This window comes from Phyllopteryx taeniolatus, chromosome 20, assembly GCF_024500385.1.
Source record: "Phyllopteryx taeniolatus isolate TA_2022b chromosome 20, UOR_Ptae_1.2, whole genome shotgun sequence".
NCBI classification, from domain to species: Eukaryota; Metazoa; Chordata; class Actinopteri; order Syngnathiformes; family Syngnathidae; genus Phyllopteryx; species Phyllopteryx taeniolatus.
Window position 1 is genome coordinate 12,664,341 of NC_084521.1, and position 17,555 is coordinate 12,681,895.

The 17,555-nt window shown below is 40.2% G+C and overlaps 1 protein-coding gene across 6 annotated transcripts in view; it reads right to left on the reverse strand.

Moving 5' to 3' along the window:
• The window catches only part of LOC133470116 (junctophilin-1-like), a 47,970-nt gene that overhangs the window by 22,135 nt on the left and 8,280 nt on the right, over positions 1-17,555 (reverse strand). For all 6 annotated transcript variants that reach the window (XR_009785865.1, XR_009785864.1, XM_061758073.1 and 3 more), the window contains exon 4: positions 1,684-1,802. Coding sequence is in view for 4 of the 6 variants with exons in the window: in XM_061758073.1 (XP_061614057.1) it covers positions 1,684-1,802 (119 nt within the window). In the remaining 2 variants the exon portion in view is untranslated. The remainder of the gene's footprint in view (positions 1-1,683; positions 1,803-17,555) is intronic.

Sequence of the window (17,555 nt, forward strand, 5' to 3'; positions counted from 1 at the left end):
CTGAAAGGACTGCAATACTTTAGATTAAAAAAAGAGATCACACTCGTTTTTGGCAGATTTTATGGCTCCAGACGTAAGAAACTAGTCCCCTAGCTGTTAAGAACAAGTCTTCGAGAGCACAGACAAGGCTTCCATACAGAATACAGCTTTGTTTTTGGCACAAACACAGCCCTACATTGTGGCACATTTGTAACCCTCCTCAATCTTCTCATCTGCTATTTCAGTGCTGGAACACAGAAGCTGACACTTTTGGGTTCCCTGAATGCATTCATTACAAACAGCCAAACCGCAAATGCAATGTAAACCCATAAAGAATGTTTATTTGAAAATTTTGTTACTAAAAACGGAAATCAATGTATAGAGTCTTTCCTTTCCTTGGATAGCCACTACAGGTACTTATCTTTAAGCAGTTTGAACACATACATACCATATTTCTGCAAAAAGTGGCTGGGGGTATTCGTTTCCTCAACTGCAGATGAGGTGTGCAATTTTGGAATAATATTAAACACATTGGAACAATTTATATCAAGTGAAACTGCTGTTTAAAAACAAAATAGAAATGACTATTAAGTACAAATGTAGTGAAACCACAAATGGCGCAGAAGATAAGAATACAGTAACCCTGCAACCGGAGAGTCGCCGGTTCGTATCCCCGCTCAAGTGCATGTCGTCATTGTGTCCCTGGGCAAGACACTTAACTGCATTGCCTATGAATGAATGTGGTTGGATATTTGGTGGTGGTCGGAGGGGCTGTAGGCGCAGAATGGCAGCCACGCTTCCGGCAGACTACCGCAGGGCAGCTGTGGTTACACAAGTAGCTTACCACCATCGGGTATGACTGTGGAGTGAATGAATAATGTTTACTATTGTAAAGCATCTTTGAATGTCTAGAGAAGCGCTAGTGTAAGTGTAATGCATAATTATGATTATTGTGGTAATTTTTTTCTTTGCAGCAGTGAAAAGTTCATATTTTTGTTGCAATGAAATGTACTGGGCGCTGCCATATTTATCGGACACGTGACCGGATAACCAGATAGTGATGTCACATGTGGGCGACACAACATACTTTGCATTGATATTGGATATGCGAATGCTTCTAGCGTAGATCCTGAAAGGATTAGGCTGCATCGTTTAGAACCAACATGACCAAATAAGCCTACAGAGAGAGATCCTCCTTCGACAGTGCTGCATGTTGTGTTTTGAGTCACGAAATAAGACGGCCTCCAGTCGAAGTCAAGCCAGCCGCCACAACCATTGTTCAGCCTATGCATTACAAACGTAACACGGCACCAATGCACACCGAGAGCCAACCTCAAAATAAGAGCCTAACAATTAATACATGGACATCAATGCTTTGTTAGGCTTTTATTTTGAAGTTGGTCCTCGCAGCACATTGGAGGTGTCCTATTGTAATGCATAGTATGAACAATCGTTGTGGTGGCTAGCTTGTCTTCGACTCGAAGCTGGAATTGGTATGTCAAATACATAAATACAGTCCATACAGCGTAATTATGAATATGGCCTTCCCATGCCTACTTTCGTCTTCATTTCGGTCTCTTTTCTCTTGGGACTTGCATTCGTGTTTGTCAACAATCGCCAGGAATATAGAAGCTGCTACTATTCCTTGGGTAGCTAATAATAATAGCTAATAAGACCATGTGACGCATGGCTTTTAAAGGTTACCTGGTTGGTAGAAGTTTGGCGCAAGCTCCCTAGCAACTGCTCTGGCGATTTCGGCATCTTGCACTGCAGAGATGGCGGCCTGGTCTGCCGCCTCGCTCTTAGTCCTGGCATGGGCTGTCCTACAAGGAAACACAACATTGTAGTCAACTATCAAGCAAATACACGTTTAACTCTCAACTGGTGGGTTGGGTCCCAAAAGAGGATCGCAGACTCATTTTGGCTGGGTCGCGGACAGCTCGTAAAAACATTATGTATATATTCGTATTCAGATTTTTTTCGGTACAGTACAGAGGCTTAGTTACCACATGAAACATACTGGATTAGGTAAAGGACAGTAAATTGTATTCACTTGTGTTCTAGTCACTAGTTTACTCTGTGAACAAATATCGTAACAGTGCAACTCAGCCTCTCGGCTAGCGGTTGTCATGGCTAGCAATATGCTTTTGGTGGTATGTCAAACTCATTTGAAATGGCGTTTGAAAATATAATATATTGTACATGTGTTTTCAGAGACTATTTCTAAACAAACAAAAACATCTTTATTGTTCTTAAGCTTAACCTCTATAAAAGTGGCTCGCACTGAGACCTTGTGACACTAAGGATGGAAAATGCCCTAATTGGGCCCAATTTGGACATTTTCATTTAGGGGTGTACTCACTTTTGTTGCCAGAGGTTTAGACAATAATGGCTCTATTATTTTGAGGGAACAGTAAATCAGCAGAAAATGTTGCTCCTCCATTTAATTCTACCTCATCTTTGAGGTATATCTTTTTTGGGATACTAACACAAGCCCTTGTGCTTGGATCTCAAATCCAAAGCCAAATGTTTCCCAAATGGAGTGGATGCTCCAACCGTAATCCAGTGTGCAGCAGTGTGTACTGTGCAAGTGACAAATTCCTAAATGTTCTGCTGTGGGCACTGATGGAAGGGAAAAAATAGACATCTATCTTAATGCCAACAGTAAAGAGGGGTAGCAAATCCTCAGGCTAAAACCATCACATAAAACTGGCTTGTGTCTCCTGTACTAGGGCCATGCTCAAAACTGCCAAAATAGAGAAAGAGTATTATCTTTGGGGATCAGTGCAAGCCTAGTATTAGCAGCGAAATGTATTGTAACGTGACCATCTTAACAAAACTGTACAAAAACACAGGACGTGTGTCACTGGAATTCCTCCAAAAGGGGGCCTAATCAGGCAGTGCGTCAATGAAAGCCTGTGGATTTGAAAGTCATCATGCACTGGAGACATGTATCAGTGGAAGCACGGACAGCTGCGCCTGCTGGCCCGCTTTAACCTTCCCCATCCATCTTCCTCTCAGCATGCTTCGTCTCTTGTCCAATAAAAACAATCACAAAAAATAGTAATACTACTACTACTACTACTACTACTAATAACAATAATTGCATAGTGGGGAAAGGATGTCGGCCTCAGATTCAAACATTCTGGCTCTGAACTTTCTGTGTAGAGTAGACTTTACACTGATCTGATTGGCCTGATCGGTATCGGCCGATAATTAGCATTTTATGCTGATCGGCTGATCGGCTTTAATGTCATAATTCGGCGATTCGATCAATGACGTCATTGATCGGGACGACATCGCGGCGCGTGTATTATAAGAACAAAATGGGGAAAAACGGGTGGTGGTGGTCACCGGTGCTCGGGAGATTACGTTCATTTAATGCTTGCTTGACGCATGTTTACGTACTTTTAATAGGATACGGCTCGCAGTAGGCAAAAAAATGTATGTAGCCTACCAAGCTAGTGCTAGCACTAAGGGTTGTACGTAAACATCATGATGATGATGTCGAATCATGCTCTAAAGTTTCGCTGTGTGTGAAGTAATTTAATTACAATAAAGTAATTCAACTACAGTAAATTAGCTCCCATTATTTGTTTGACCTGACTGATTAGAATACATGACCTGACTATTGCAGTGATTTCCAACCTTTATGGAGCAGAGGCACATATTTTACAATTGGAAAATCTCAAGGCACAGCAACCAACAAAAATGTCACAAAAAGTAGATACACAGTAATTACTGTATATACTTCCTTGCCATCTAATAGAAGAGCATGTATTTGTTCTATCTGTCACTTTGCCTCAGTGGCATAAATAGAGGAACAAAGATACATTATTTCTTGTAAATGAATAATTTTTTGAGCAGTTAAGTAAAATTTTATAATTTCCCACAGCACACCTGAAGATTGCTCATGGCAGACTAATGTGCCACGGCACACTGGTTGGGAATCACTGGACTAGAGAATGAATACTTTCAGATACTCAGTATACAGTACACAAGAATATACAGTAAATGAACAAGTCATTTAAATAGACACATCGCTCCATCTTGTGATCGGTTATCGTTTTTTTTTAAACTCGCTGATCGGCCCCATAAATCCTGATCGTGTAAAGCTTGGTGTAGAGTTTGCATGTTCTTTCCATGCTTATGTGTGGGTTTACTCCAGGTACTACGGTTTTCTCCCACATTCCAAAAACATACATGTTGGACTCACTGAAGACTATTAATTGTCCAAAGCTGTGAATGTGGATTTGAATGGTGGTTTATCTCCACTGTAGGTACCCTGCGATTGAGTGGTGACCAGTCCAGGTTGTAAACTGGGTTAAGCTCCAGCTCAACCGTGACCCTGAACAGATAAGTGGAGGAAAATGGATGGACGAATAATTAATTAACTACCTAACGATAAACAGCAACACAGATATGACATATGCCATTTAATTTCCTTCAAACGATGGCATCACAGCTCCCACACTCTATCCATCTTTTGGTCAGCGTGACCTTAATGGACGGAAGACTATTTCTGACTTATCGGACTGAGGGATGTCCTGTTTGTGAGCAGCACTTTATTAAAATGCATGAGGAGCCATATGCCAACGGTTCGGTTTCCTCCCCAGAAATAAGTCGGTGCTTGACCCAGAGGACACACTGGGGCTGTATTTATGGACAGCCTGCATGGTCTCTCGAGAAGCTGGCCACTGACCAGCTGCAGATGAAAATGTAAAAATACATTCACAGAGAATTTAACACTGTCTGAGTAGCCAGCCCTTTCAACATGCAGTGCTTTATTTGTTGCTGTGAAGCAATGCTATATGCTGGGAAACGACTGGCATTTTTAAAATGAAAGACTGGTGGCGAAACAACCACTTAGACAACAAACAGTGTAACATCACGAGTCAAAGCCAATCCGTTCAAAGACTTGACAACCAAGTGGATTCACTTTCAAACCATTCCACCAGGGAATAACATGCAGTGAATTAATTAAAACCTTAATCAACAGTATAGGAAATGTTAAACAACAACTAACAAATTAAAACTATTCCCAATTTAAAGACATTTGAAGACACGAAACAAAAATTGCATTAGCATTAATGATTTCAGCTACATGCTATTTATGTTAGGATCTACTTGCTAAAATTAATTTCATTTTTGGAAATGATATGCAATTAATTATATTGCTCATATTGTCCAGACAAACCAGAGCCTTCCTCCATGGTAGAATCAACAAAGACTCAAGCAAAAAAAACAAAACAAAAAGCAAAACATACTTGTGGAGTTAATCCTTTAGATCAGCGGTCCCCAACCTTTTTTGCTTCACATAAAGCAATATTTTGGCAGACCAGCATAGAAACAACTACATTTTTCTCTTTTTTTTGTTTGTTGTTAAAATACAACTCACTATTTCACTGATTGAGGTTGTCGTAATTAGAGGGAACCCTGCACTTGTTTCTCTTAAATGATCCCATCCAATCTTGGGGTAACATGAGACAATGACAATGTATGTGTTCCTTATGTCCAGTCTACACAATAATTTTGCTTTGGTTTTTTTTTTGGTTTTGAAAATAAAACTTCCTAAAGATGTTGTTCAGTCTCTCTCCCTCTGCTTGAGACGCTCACTGAGTTGTGCATCGAAAGTCTCACAGGACTTGCTGACATTTAGTGTTAGCGAATTCTTTGTTCCTTATGAAACTGAAATAAACTTTTAATCACTTAGCAGGTGCGGCACCAAATATTAACAGAAAGTAAGGTTATGTCACACATTTGCTGGGCCATTTGTTGCCAGGCAGAGTTTGTGGGGTTCAGTTACAACTGCCTCGTAGGCCAATGAAAAAACTGGCAAACGCTAGTGACAACCCATGAAGGGCTGCTGTGCCTCTGGAGAGAGAGAGGCATTAAATTAATGCATTAACATTTTACAATTGAATCACCGCTCTGCAGGAAATGCAAAATAGACTAAATAAAGTGAAAAAAAAAAAAGTTACATCTCATTAGGTGTCCATGTTACGGTCCAAACTAGACATGAAGACATAGCGTCTGCATCACAAGTAGACTATAGACATGCATCTGCCACAAAGGCAAGCACAAGGACATGCATACGTCTATTTCTGCAATGTGTGAAATGTGCGCCTGAATAAGAGCAGGCATAAATGTGCTATGCTACAGCATGCTATATCCATAGAGGATTGTAACAGTTCCTTTTAGGTAGAGCACTTTAGCAAGTCCCGGAAGCGACGTAGACTGTTCGTAGACAGGATGTCTGCGGGTGGGAGGTGACAGGCAGAGAATGATGGGAGTCACAGTGGAGAAGAGTGAATAGGAAGGTGAGAAAACACGAGTGCTTGGAGTGTAGAGATGGTGACGTTGGTTAGTTGTACTCTTGGCAATGCTCAGTATCAGACTATGGACGTTTTTGAATGTCAACAAGTTCATCCATTTGGGTGCATAGCAACACAGATACATAACTACATTACCACTGATTTCATTTTTTCCAAAGACTTAATGTGTGCTACCTGCTATTTCTACATACAACAACAGGTTTGATCGACTTTAATTATATTTTCATTTCATTTATCCATCCATCCATTTTCTGTACTGCTTTTCCTTCCATTCCATTTATTTTGGTGAGAATTGAGAACACACTAGAATAATAATACAAAATAATTGTATACTGTATGATGACAAAATATAATACCACCAGCAACAATAGTAATAATAATGATAGCAATTGCACCATTCTAATTTCATCTTGATGTGATCCAAATTGCCCATTTGACAGCAATTTAAGCATGGTACACACATAATGACAATTTGGTGATCCAAGACAGAAAAGGCCTGATTGTCAGACGTCTCGGGAAGATGATCCTGACCGATTATCCTGAGGTGTGTGGAGATTGTGTTCGAGTGATTTGTCCTACTGACCTGCCCAGAAAACGGTAAGACCTAACAATTGTAAATCTGAAAATCGTTCAATATTTCCGATCACAAATCTTTATGCGTGTGGACAAAAGCGAGGTTGGCCAATCCACGGACTCTGATTGTGACATAAAACGGAACGATAGCCACTTCGGAAGCAACCTGACTCTTGCACTGTTGTCAGGCACAAATACAAGATTTAAAAATTAGGCTAGGAAGTTAAAAACCGGAACGCGTGTACCCTTTGTTGACTAAACATGGAAAATTCCATTTCACGTGCCATGGACATAACATCAAGCACATTCAAGACAAAAAAAAAATTGACCTGTACCTTTTTTTTGTTTTTTTGTTTTTTTAATTTTTTTACCCAATTTGAATTCAAACGACAGTGTCCTTCCACACATACAGCACCACCTGTTACAGTACATCTCCTTTTGAGTCCTGCAGGCACCCCGCACCCTCTGGTTGCACACTGGTGTTGGTTCCAAGCAAATTTAAGGTGCAGCATTTCAGTGTTAGGCACACACGCACGAGGCACGTAAGCACACTCCCACACACGCACACTGAGCATTTCTAAATTTACTCTACGCTTACATTTCAGTCCTTGCTCAGAGCATTCCCCCATCAATATTTAAGTGGCCCCAATGAGTGTGCATGTCATTAAACTTCAGTCCATCACTCATCAACTGGGCTGTGGTCTATGTGAAGATGCTCCCTCTCACACATGTGCTGACCCCATGCACCCCATCCCCTTCTCATCTAATTTTTTTCCTCTGTACAGGATGATAAGTGGAATGCTGACCGGTCCAGTGTATAATAAGCTGATGAGTCTTGACCAGGACCGCGGTAAAAATCAGCACTTGAAAATCTTTCATTAACTTTCATTACTCTTTCATCGCCTCAAATAACAAAACATATAATAAGAATAAATAAAAGACTACTGTAGAGAGTGAGGTCAAATTTCAGGGACAGACACCACATGAGAAGCTCTGGTGTAGTGAAGAACTGTGAAAAGAGCTGAGAAACTGTTGACATACAGTACCGCACTATATATATACACATTATATGCACTATAGGGACAAAAATACTTTACACTGTTGCTCATAACGTTGGAATAAAATACATTTGAGCTCATTCCTTAACATGTGCGACAATGTAATTTATTCTTGACGAATCTGACAGTTGAGTATATCTTTTTGAAACTTTATTAACCTTGACTACTTGCTCGACCAATAAGTAGAGCACATGAAGAAAGCATATAATGCATTTTGAGAGAAATACAAGGGTGATTCAAAAAGAATACGTCAAAATCATTACACATTTATTAAGTTTAAAAGCATCGTAATGGACTGAATCAGTGGTCATTTGATAGGGGAGTTATCCAAGTTTGATTGGGTGTGAACGTCACCGCTGTGGTACTCCTCTGACGCCGTTCAATTGTCAAAAAAGTAAGTTGTTTTTTTTTTACACTCAACTTTTTTTCTTTGTACAAAATACGACTCGATACCGGTAACAAATTCACACGTTTACTACTTAGCCTAAGCATTTGTACCCAATACCAAAAAAAATTACACAACTACCAGATTTGACAGCTGATTGCTGATGGTGATCTGTCCACTCATTAAAGATGTCTGCACATGACGATGCTCTCAATCAAGCCTATTGAGCATGTATTTGCGTGGTGCTCTGGCACATGTTTGAGGCTCGCAAACATGCACCTGATCTCGGTGGGTGTTGTTGTGACGGTGACACCGTATCTCCCGGCTGGGATGATCCCTATGCTTTTCGCGTGGGGAGGGAAGGGAGGGGCAGCAGCACAGATTCACATGGCTCTTTGTGTCAACACGGCTGGTGAAAAATGAGCACAGCTGATGCAGCTAATGGGTGACTGGAGCGTAAAGAGGTTAAAAAAAATAAATGGAATGAAATCCAATACAAGAGTTGTATGAAATATTCTCCCCTGACAAAGATAATAATTTTCAGTTTTGATAGACATTGTCAGTGATATTAATTTAACATTACACTACGTTCATTATTGTAGTTAAGGTTTGCCGTGGTGTAAAAGTGTACTGCATTATACCGAGAGCTCTTCCGAATAATTTTTACTCTCTTGTGTACAGTAACTAGTTGAGGTAACTGAAATGTTAGACATGGCTCTGATAATGTGGTACAGTTCTCTACCACTGCAAACTACAACCTCAATAATGACCATATTGTTATTTTTTTGTGAATGTATGTTTGTCTATGTGCCCAAGCTGTCATGTTGTTATGGCTGGTCAGCGCAAATTGATGATCACTGGGTTAAAAAAACCCCAAAACAATTCCTTAAATGCTAAGAATGAGAAGTGTGTTAATGAAATGATATCAGTTTAGAGGCATAGCATTCTCTTCAAATACTGTATATCGTTATTTTCCCCTAACCTTATTATTTTAAATTATTATTCCCCAAGAGATGTTTTGACCAAAACAATGGCTTTTAGTTCAACTACTTAAAGCTGCTGTCAAATGAAGTCACAAACATGCAAACACTTCGATGTCTCTCACAGTGTTTTGTTTTTGAGTTATTAAAACGAATATTTTGTTCATTTTCAAAGTGTGTCTGCTTGGAGAGGAGCAGCATTTTATACAAAGTAACTCTGCTACTCACAAACCAAATCTACAAACGGCGATTGGCGAACAACAATGATGACAACAGTGATGGAATATCCATGGCAACCAGCAGCACCAGCACTTGAGGAAGCAGGACAACCAGGCATCTGGTGTGTATTAATGAATTTGCAAATGAACAAAACCCACGCAACAGACTACTGTAAGGCTACTGTTGTACATTGCCTTTGCAAGACACAAACACACACACAAGCATTGATTCTCTATATTTGAGAAAGTGGCACTCCACTGTGTGCACCTTGTTAAGATACCTTGCTTGGAAGAATAAAGGTCACATTGCCAGGCAACCACTTCAGTTTAAGGAACATTTTAATCATGGTCAGTGCATGCACATGGGCACCCACACGGACACACAATATTTGCTGAGCACAATCTGCGTGTGCGTGATTACAAGAGGGGCCGCATGTTTCACGGAGGGATGTGGAAAAGCAATACTGTGAAGCAGCAAGAGAAGTGATGACTCCATAATCCAATCCAGCAACATCTGGAGCGATAGCGTCCGAGCCAGCCAATCAGAGCGGCTGAACGGAATCAACAGGCCGCGTTCAAATCCAGAGGTAACACAGAAACAGAAACATGTGAGCAGGTGCAAAAAAAAAAGACAAAACAAACAAACAAAAACAATTACTTCATGGATGCTTGAGGCAGCATTTACCGAAAGGAGTTTTTTCTTTGAAATGCAAAAACAGTAAGAAAAAGATCATTAGGGAATGATGATACTAACATTTGAGTAGAGGTGTCCTCGTACTGCATTGTTAACATCGAAACAAATTAATGCTTAGTTTCTACATTAACGACATGCCAATCGCCTGTTTCGTTAAACCTTCCACACCTCAAAATTGACATAACATTTGCATGAAACTTTTAATGCATTTCTCTTTAGACAGTCGCAGTCCTGGGGCGGTGGGGTCATTGCCGCCCTAGCACTCTGGTTGGCGCCCCCCCTCCCCCAAAATTGACACAGATTTTGAGCCAAGCTGATAAACATAACTTCCTGCCTTATGCTTGGCAGAGAAGAGATGAGGGAAGCAGTGAATCAAAGGTGGTAAAAAATTTAGAAGAAAGAGCCAAGTGGGCAATTTCAAGGGAATATTATACAACAGTTTATAACGCTCTCGGAGTCCACATGACTCCCCCTCTCACTATCCCCCGCTCAGCTGGTTGAGTCATACCCGTATTCCCTGAGAACTATTTTATGAACATTCACCAGCCACAGCCACTCCACTCAGTGTAATGGCATGATGGTGAAACCTTATCCCATCACTGCCACTTTCGGCCTAGCCTCAGAGTCTTCATGAAATGAAGCTTTTATAATACTGTGACTGAACGTCAGTAAATCTGGTGTCGAAGATTCTGTTGCAACACATCTCGCAGATTGTCGCTGGTTAGCAATGGTGGCAAGGACCCCATTCACAAAGAAAAGTTGAACAAATGGGTTTTCGAGTGGTGGCGGTTAAAAAAAGGGGGGGGGGGAAATAGTTTATTTTAATATTAAAATACTGTCATGAATTCTTATTCTTTTTAGATTATTCAATTTTAATTATTTAAGCAATTATTTCATTAAATATATTTAAAACCAGTTATATGTACTGTGCATGTAGGAATATATTTTAATATAAAATAATAGCTGGGATTGTATTATGTGCAATGAATAAATTAGCCAATTATTTAATGAAATACATAAATACAACATTTTTGATAAATACATTTTAACTAACCAGTTTTAGGGGTAAGAAAGCAAAACCAACTTTGATTATGTAAATGTTCAGTGGGGTGGATTAAAGAATGCAGTGGGCTGCATATGGCCCGCTGACCATACTTTGCCCACCTGTCCTAAAGCCACTTTTAGACGGGGTATCGAACTGTCGTTGGAGGAGATGTACACTGTACTTGAGGTCCACGGACATATTTAAGTCGCCGGCGCTTTTCACCAGATCATTATGTATTTAATAAGGGTACTCGCTAACGTTCAAAGCTCCACTTACGCATGGATCGTTGCGTCCTCTATCGCATATATAGACGTTTCCGTGCAAGGCTATTGCGGCGCTTTTAAAGGGAATGAAAGAAGCAGCCTCAGTTGGACAGGATTTAAGCCGGCTGTGACGACGCCCAAACCAGCGCAGACGTCCCACTTTTAATTGCGCTGGGGGTACACTGGTCCACAAAATGATCAAAACCGGGCCTATCCCACCTCCTCGCATATTTAAGTGCTGGATTTGCACTAGTCATAAAAATAGAACCCTGACTCTCAAGTGTTAATAGATAATCAGATTGATCGAAAACTATTTTAATAATTGAGTAACTGTTTCGAGACCTTGTTTAACTTAAAATTGTCCAAATGCTCTGGTATCAGCCTCTCAACATTAAATATTAATATAAATCTGATTCCGATTTCTGTACTCACCCATGTGAGCAGACTGATTATCTTTGTGTTGAACCAAAATAAGACATTTGCAAACATCTGCTTTCAATCTGAAAAACAATGATCAACATATTTGCTGATTTTTTGACAGATTTTATGGTCCAAACCAGTAACTGAAACTTAATCAATTCATGTTTGTGCATTTTCTGCACTGTCAATTTGACATCATCTCCTGTTTTTGAATAAAGGGATAGAATTTTTCATTTAAAAAAAAAATCTGATTCATCGATTATTAAATAGTTGCAGCCCTACTTCCACCTCTATTATCCTTCTGATACTACAACTGAAGCCAGCAAATTCCCAGGTCGACTTTAGGCCCCCATTTCACATTGGTCCTTTACACACAGCACAGCCAGCTGAGGAAAAATACATGAAAATGCTGTCTTAGATGGCTAATATGAAAGAGGTTTAAGTCCGCAGGGATAGGCTTCATTCCCTGCCCTGAGACTGAGCAGAATGAAAGGTATAGAAAATAGTCAGATACCAAACCTTGACCCTACTACTATCTGATCTTACGTCCAGGTTACAGTGTTAGGAACTGGACTGAGCCCTGCCGCAAATAGCAAAAATCTTTGTGTAATTTACACCCCCCCCCCCCCCCCCCCCACCAAAAAAAAAAAGGTTTACAATTACCTGTGGATGCCACAAGATGGCAGAAAAGCACTATTTTCTATTAGACAGGGCTACGGCCTGACTCAATGAAGCTCCTCCCCTTACTCGACATGGTGCTTTGCAACCAAGATGCCACAAGATGGCGCCAAATCAACACTTTTATATTGCAAAGGCTTTGGCCTGAGCAGAAAAAGAGCAAATTACTGAGTTTTCAGTTAATAACGGAAGAGAGTAAAAAATTAAAAAAAAATAAAAATAAATTAAAAATACCGGTAGTTGAATCTGTGAGTAGCAAATTACGAATATCCAGGGGAACAATTGTATTCTAATTTGAAAAAAAAATAAATAAAACAATTTCAAACTGTGACGGTCATAAAACTTTACTAGGTGTACAGGTGATTTTTTATTTTTTTTTATAACAGTTAACTACTGTATACTAAAACAAAGTAAAACAACTCACCATTCAGAGATGCCTGACAGATACTTAATGGAGAGAGAAAAGGCAAAAAATATGGCGGTCAGTATCTCTGGTCTTTTCCTATTTCCTACAAACTATTTACATTAGCATTTGTTCATCCATTCATTTCCCATACCGCTTATCCTCACGAGTGTCGAGGGCGTGTCGGAGTCGGTCCCAGCACATATAAACAAACAACCATACGCACTCACATTCACATTTAAGGGCAATTTAGTTTTTGGGATGTGGGAGGAAAAATAAAATGTAAATAGGTTTCAGGTTCTGGAACGACTACTTACATCTGCACATTATATGTGTGTTTAATACCACCAGAAATAAATGCTGCAGTCCAGCACAGCATCACATTACCATTAACATGAGAAGGAGTGTGGTACATATTATCACTGTGGTAAATATACTAGATGGTCCTGATTCAGACCACTGGCAAACCAGAATACGTTGTGTATCCCAGCCACTGTACATTTTGTCACTTCATAAAGAACACAAGGTTCTAGATTAATATGTTAGACCTGAGCTTGTACGATGTGTGTGAAGCTACCCCATAAAAATGCACAAGAGTTGGCACTGGTATACTTAATTGATGCTGCGCTCTTATTTGGAAAGGAAGTTTGCGTGGTTAAATATAGAGGTGACGACAAAGAAGAGCCACATTGTTTTATATTCAATCTCCAAAATGTTTGTTGAAACATGCACACATACTTAACGCACACATCACATTTGGGAGAGACGACAGTGAGAGAGCGGGCGGCCTGCTATTATCAGTGCTGTATATATTCCTGGCTTGTGCTGATAAGTCAACTGATGCCTTGCCTTATTTAGTCAGTACACACTGTGCTGACACACGCTGCAAGGTTGTGTGTGTGTGTGTGTGTGCGTGTGTGTCTATGTAAGATTGAAAACAGACTGACACGGTTATTTGACCAGCACGTTTGTCTCCAATAGTTCACACATTCCAGTCCACTGGAAAGATGGAAAACAAAACTATAATATAATTTTAACTAATTTACCTGTTGTATAAACACATTCATTGTTTATTTAATGTTTTGCTTTTTATAGTTGTATGTAAATTATTAAGTTCACATTTCCAGAGTCTCCTCTTTACCCACTGTGATTCCCCTGTTTTTATAGCAGGTTTATTTCCTAGTGTTGAACTTAATATGTAACGTTTTACATTTTATATCTACAGTATATATTTCATTTAGCATTTTTTAATGATTACTCCTGTTCTTTAATTGCAAAAAAAAATGCAGGTTCTAAATTAGTAAGTTGAACCCGAGCAATGTACAGTATGCAACGGAGACACAAATTGCCATCTTTAATATGTGATTCAATTCTCTCTTTTAAATTACTATTATATGTGTTATATATGTAGTTGTAACAATTACATTTTAAGTTCTTTGAATAAATTCATTGTTGTAGTCTCATGTTACCTTCCGTTAGTTGTGTGTAAAGTACAAAATATAATATGTGCGTGTAAAATAATATAATTAGCACATCTCTCTCTCAGTTCTGAGGACCCGGGTTCGAATCCGGCCTCGCCTGTGTGGAGTTTGCATGTTCTCCCCATGCCTGTATGTTTTTTCTCCGGTTACTCCGGTGTCCTTCCACATCCCAAATCATAGGTTAATTGAAGACTCTAAATTGCCCGTAGGTGTGAAAGTGAGTGAAAATGGTTGTTTGTTTATATGTGGCCTGCTATTGGCTGGCGACCAGTTCAGGGTGTACCCCGCCTCTCGCCCGAAGATAGCGGGGATAGGCTCCAGCACGCCTGTGACCCTAGTGAGGATAAGCCGTATGGAAAACGGATGGCTGGATGGATGGATGATATCATTTTATCGAAATCTACCGAAAAAGTCACAACAACCTCCTTAGCAGTAAAAACATATTGCTACGAAATGCTTTTCAACAATCTAACATTTGGTCGACCACTTGGTGGTCAAAATAAACTTTATATAACTATCGCTCATGCTCTGGAGAATCGAGCTGCTAGTTAACCTTTTACCAGAGGCTGCAGAGCAAACAGTGCAATGAAATGGACGCACATCCTGTTTCATGGCGATGTGGAGTGGTGGACCGCTCATACCCTGACCAGTCAGTGAAATTGTGCACAACAGCAAGCTCGACGATAATCAACAGATAGTGAGCAATGCATATACTTTTTAATTTATCTGAGAAAATATGAAAATGCCCCTCAAATGCCCATGTAGAAAAAGTTCACAGGAGTCGATAAAACTAAACGCTCTTATCACAAGCTGCCATTCACTTTGCCCCCAAGGGAGGGGTGGGAGTGGTCCCCTGTGCACACCCTCCTTTCCATCCACCCATCGTTTTTTTTTTTTTTTTTTTTTTACTGCTTATTGCATTCAGCGTCACAAGGGAGTGAGTTGCAGCTTATCCTGACAAAGTGAGAGGAGAAGTGCACCCTGAACAAAACTTTACACTCACATTCACCCCTATGGTCAATTTAGAGTCTTCAATGACCCTAACCTGCATGCTTTTGGAATGTGGGGGGAAAAAACCACGCAAGCACAGGGAGAACATGCAAACCCCACACAGAAAGTCCAGAACCAAGATTCAAACCCAGAACCGCCTGCTGAGAGGCAGACGTGCTGAGCAAATGTTACATCCGAGATATTTTCTAAGAGGGCAATCAATAAGAGGTCGAGCTGCATTCCCATACCCCCCACCCAAAATCCCTGTGGATGTGCTGGTCCAGCTCCACGGTCACATGGTCACATGACCAAAAACGGATCAATATGGGTGCATCCTCTGCCATGCAGCGTATAATGAGTCTTACATAACCTGCTTACGGCATCGCAGTCTGTCACTGGCTGCCTTTCTATTTTTTTATTTTTTTTTATCGCAAGCTCCCTCAAATGAGCGGAAAAAAAAAAAAAAAAACAACAACAACAAAAGCTTGAATTGAGCTTTGCAACATGCACAGTAATTTGATCACTCACTCACACTACTTGCTAGCTGCCATTAACACTTAGTATCAGATCCAAGGCTTGCTACTGCTGCCATGTTGGCGCCATGCATCAGGTCATGTGTCCGCTTCTGATTTACATTGTTATTCTAATGCACAGCATTTGTTTTTGTCTATTCTGATGGTTGTACTCAACACAACATACCAAAAGTCCTCACTGTTTGGGAAACAGTATGCGGAAGGTTTGGTATTAAGCATGTGAACTCCACATTATGTAAGCCTCATTTTATATCCCTGAAATCTGCAGAATAATGTCTCCCTGAACTCGCCTAAATGGAATTATATTCCCAAAGAATGGCCGAGCCTAAAGCACTGTGGAGCTTTAAAAGTGTGTGTAAGGTTTTTTTTTTTTGTTTAAATTTCAAACATGATAAGTATAAGAATATAAGTATAACACAACTGTAAACAAATAGTTATTTGTTCTATAACAGAAATTATGAAAACTCCTTTAAGGCCACTTCAAGTGAAATTTAATGTACAGTGGGTACGGAAAGTTTTCAGACCCCCTTAAATTTTTCACTCTTTGTTATATTGCAGCCATTTGTTAAAGTCATTTAAGTTATTTTTTTCCCTCATTAATGTGCACGTAAAAAACGTAATTGTTGAAATTTTTGCTGATTTATTCAAAAAGAAAAACTGAAATATCACACAAGCAGAAGTATTCAGACCCTTTGCTGTGACACTCATATATTTCACTTGGGTGCTGTCCATTTCTTCGGATCATCCTTGAGATGGTTCTACACCTTCATTGGAGTCCAGCTGTGTTTGATTATACTGATTGGACTTGATTAGGTAAGCCACACACCTGTCTATATAATACCTTACAGCTCACAGTGCATGTCAGAGCAAATGAGAATCATGAGGTCAAAGGAAGAGCTCAGAGACAGAATTGTGGCAAGGCACAGATCTGGCAACGTTACAAAAACAATTCTGCTGCACTTATGGTTCCGAAGAGCACAGTGGCCTGCATAATCCTTAAATGGAACACGTTTGGGACGATCAGAACCCTTCCTTGAGCTGGCCGTCCAGCCAAACTGAGCAATCGGGGGAGAAGAGCCTTGATGAGAGAAGTAAAGAAGAACCCAAAGATCACTGTGGCTGAGCTCCAGAAATGCAGTCGGGAAATGGGAGAAAGTTCTAGAAAGTCAACCATCACTGCAGCCCTCCACCGGTCGGGGCTTTATGGCAGAGTGGCCCGACGGAAGCCTCTCCTCAGTGCAAGACACATGAAAGCCCGCATGGAGTTTGCTAAAAAAAACAAAAACAAAAAAAAACCCTGAAGGACTCCAAGATGGTGAGAAATAAGATTCTCTGGTCTGATGAGACCATGATAGAAATTGTTGGCCTTAATTCTAAGCGCTGCACTGCTCATCACCTCTCCAATACAGTCCCAACAGTGAAGCACGGCGGTGGCAGCATCATGCTGTTGGGGAGTTTTTCAGCTGCAGGGACACGACGACTGGTTGCAATCAAAAGAAAGATGAATGCGGCCAAGTTCA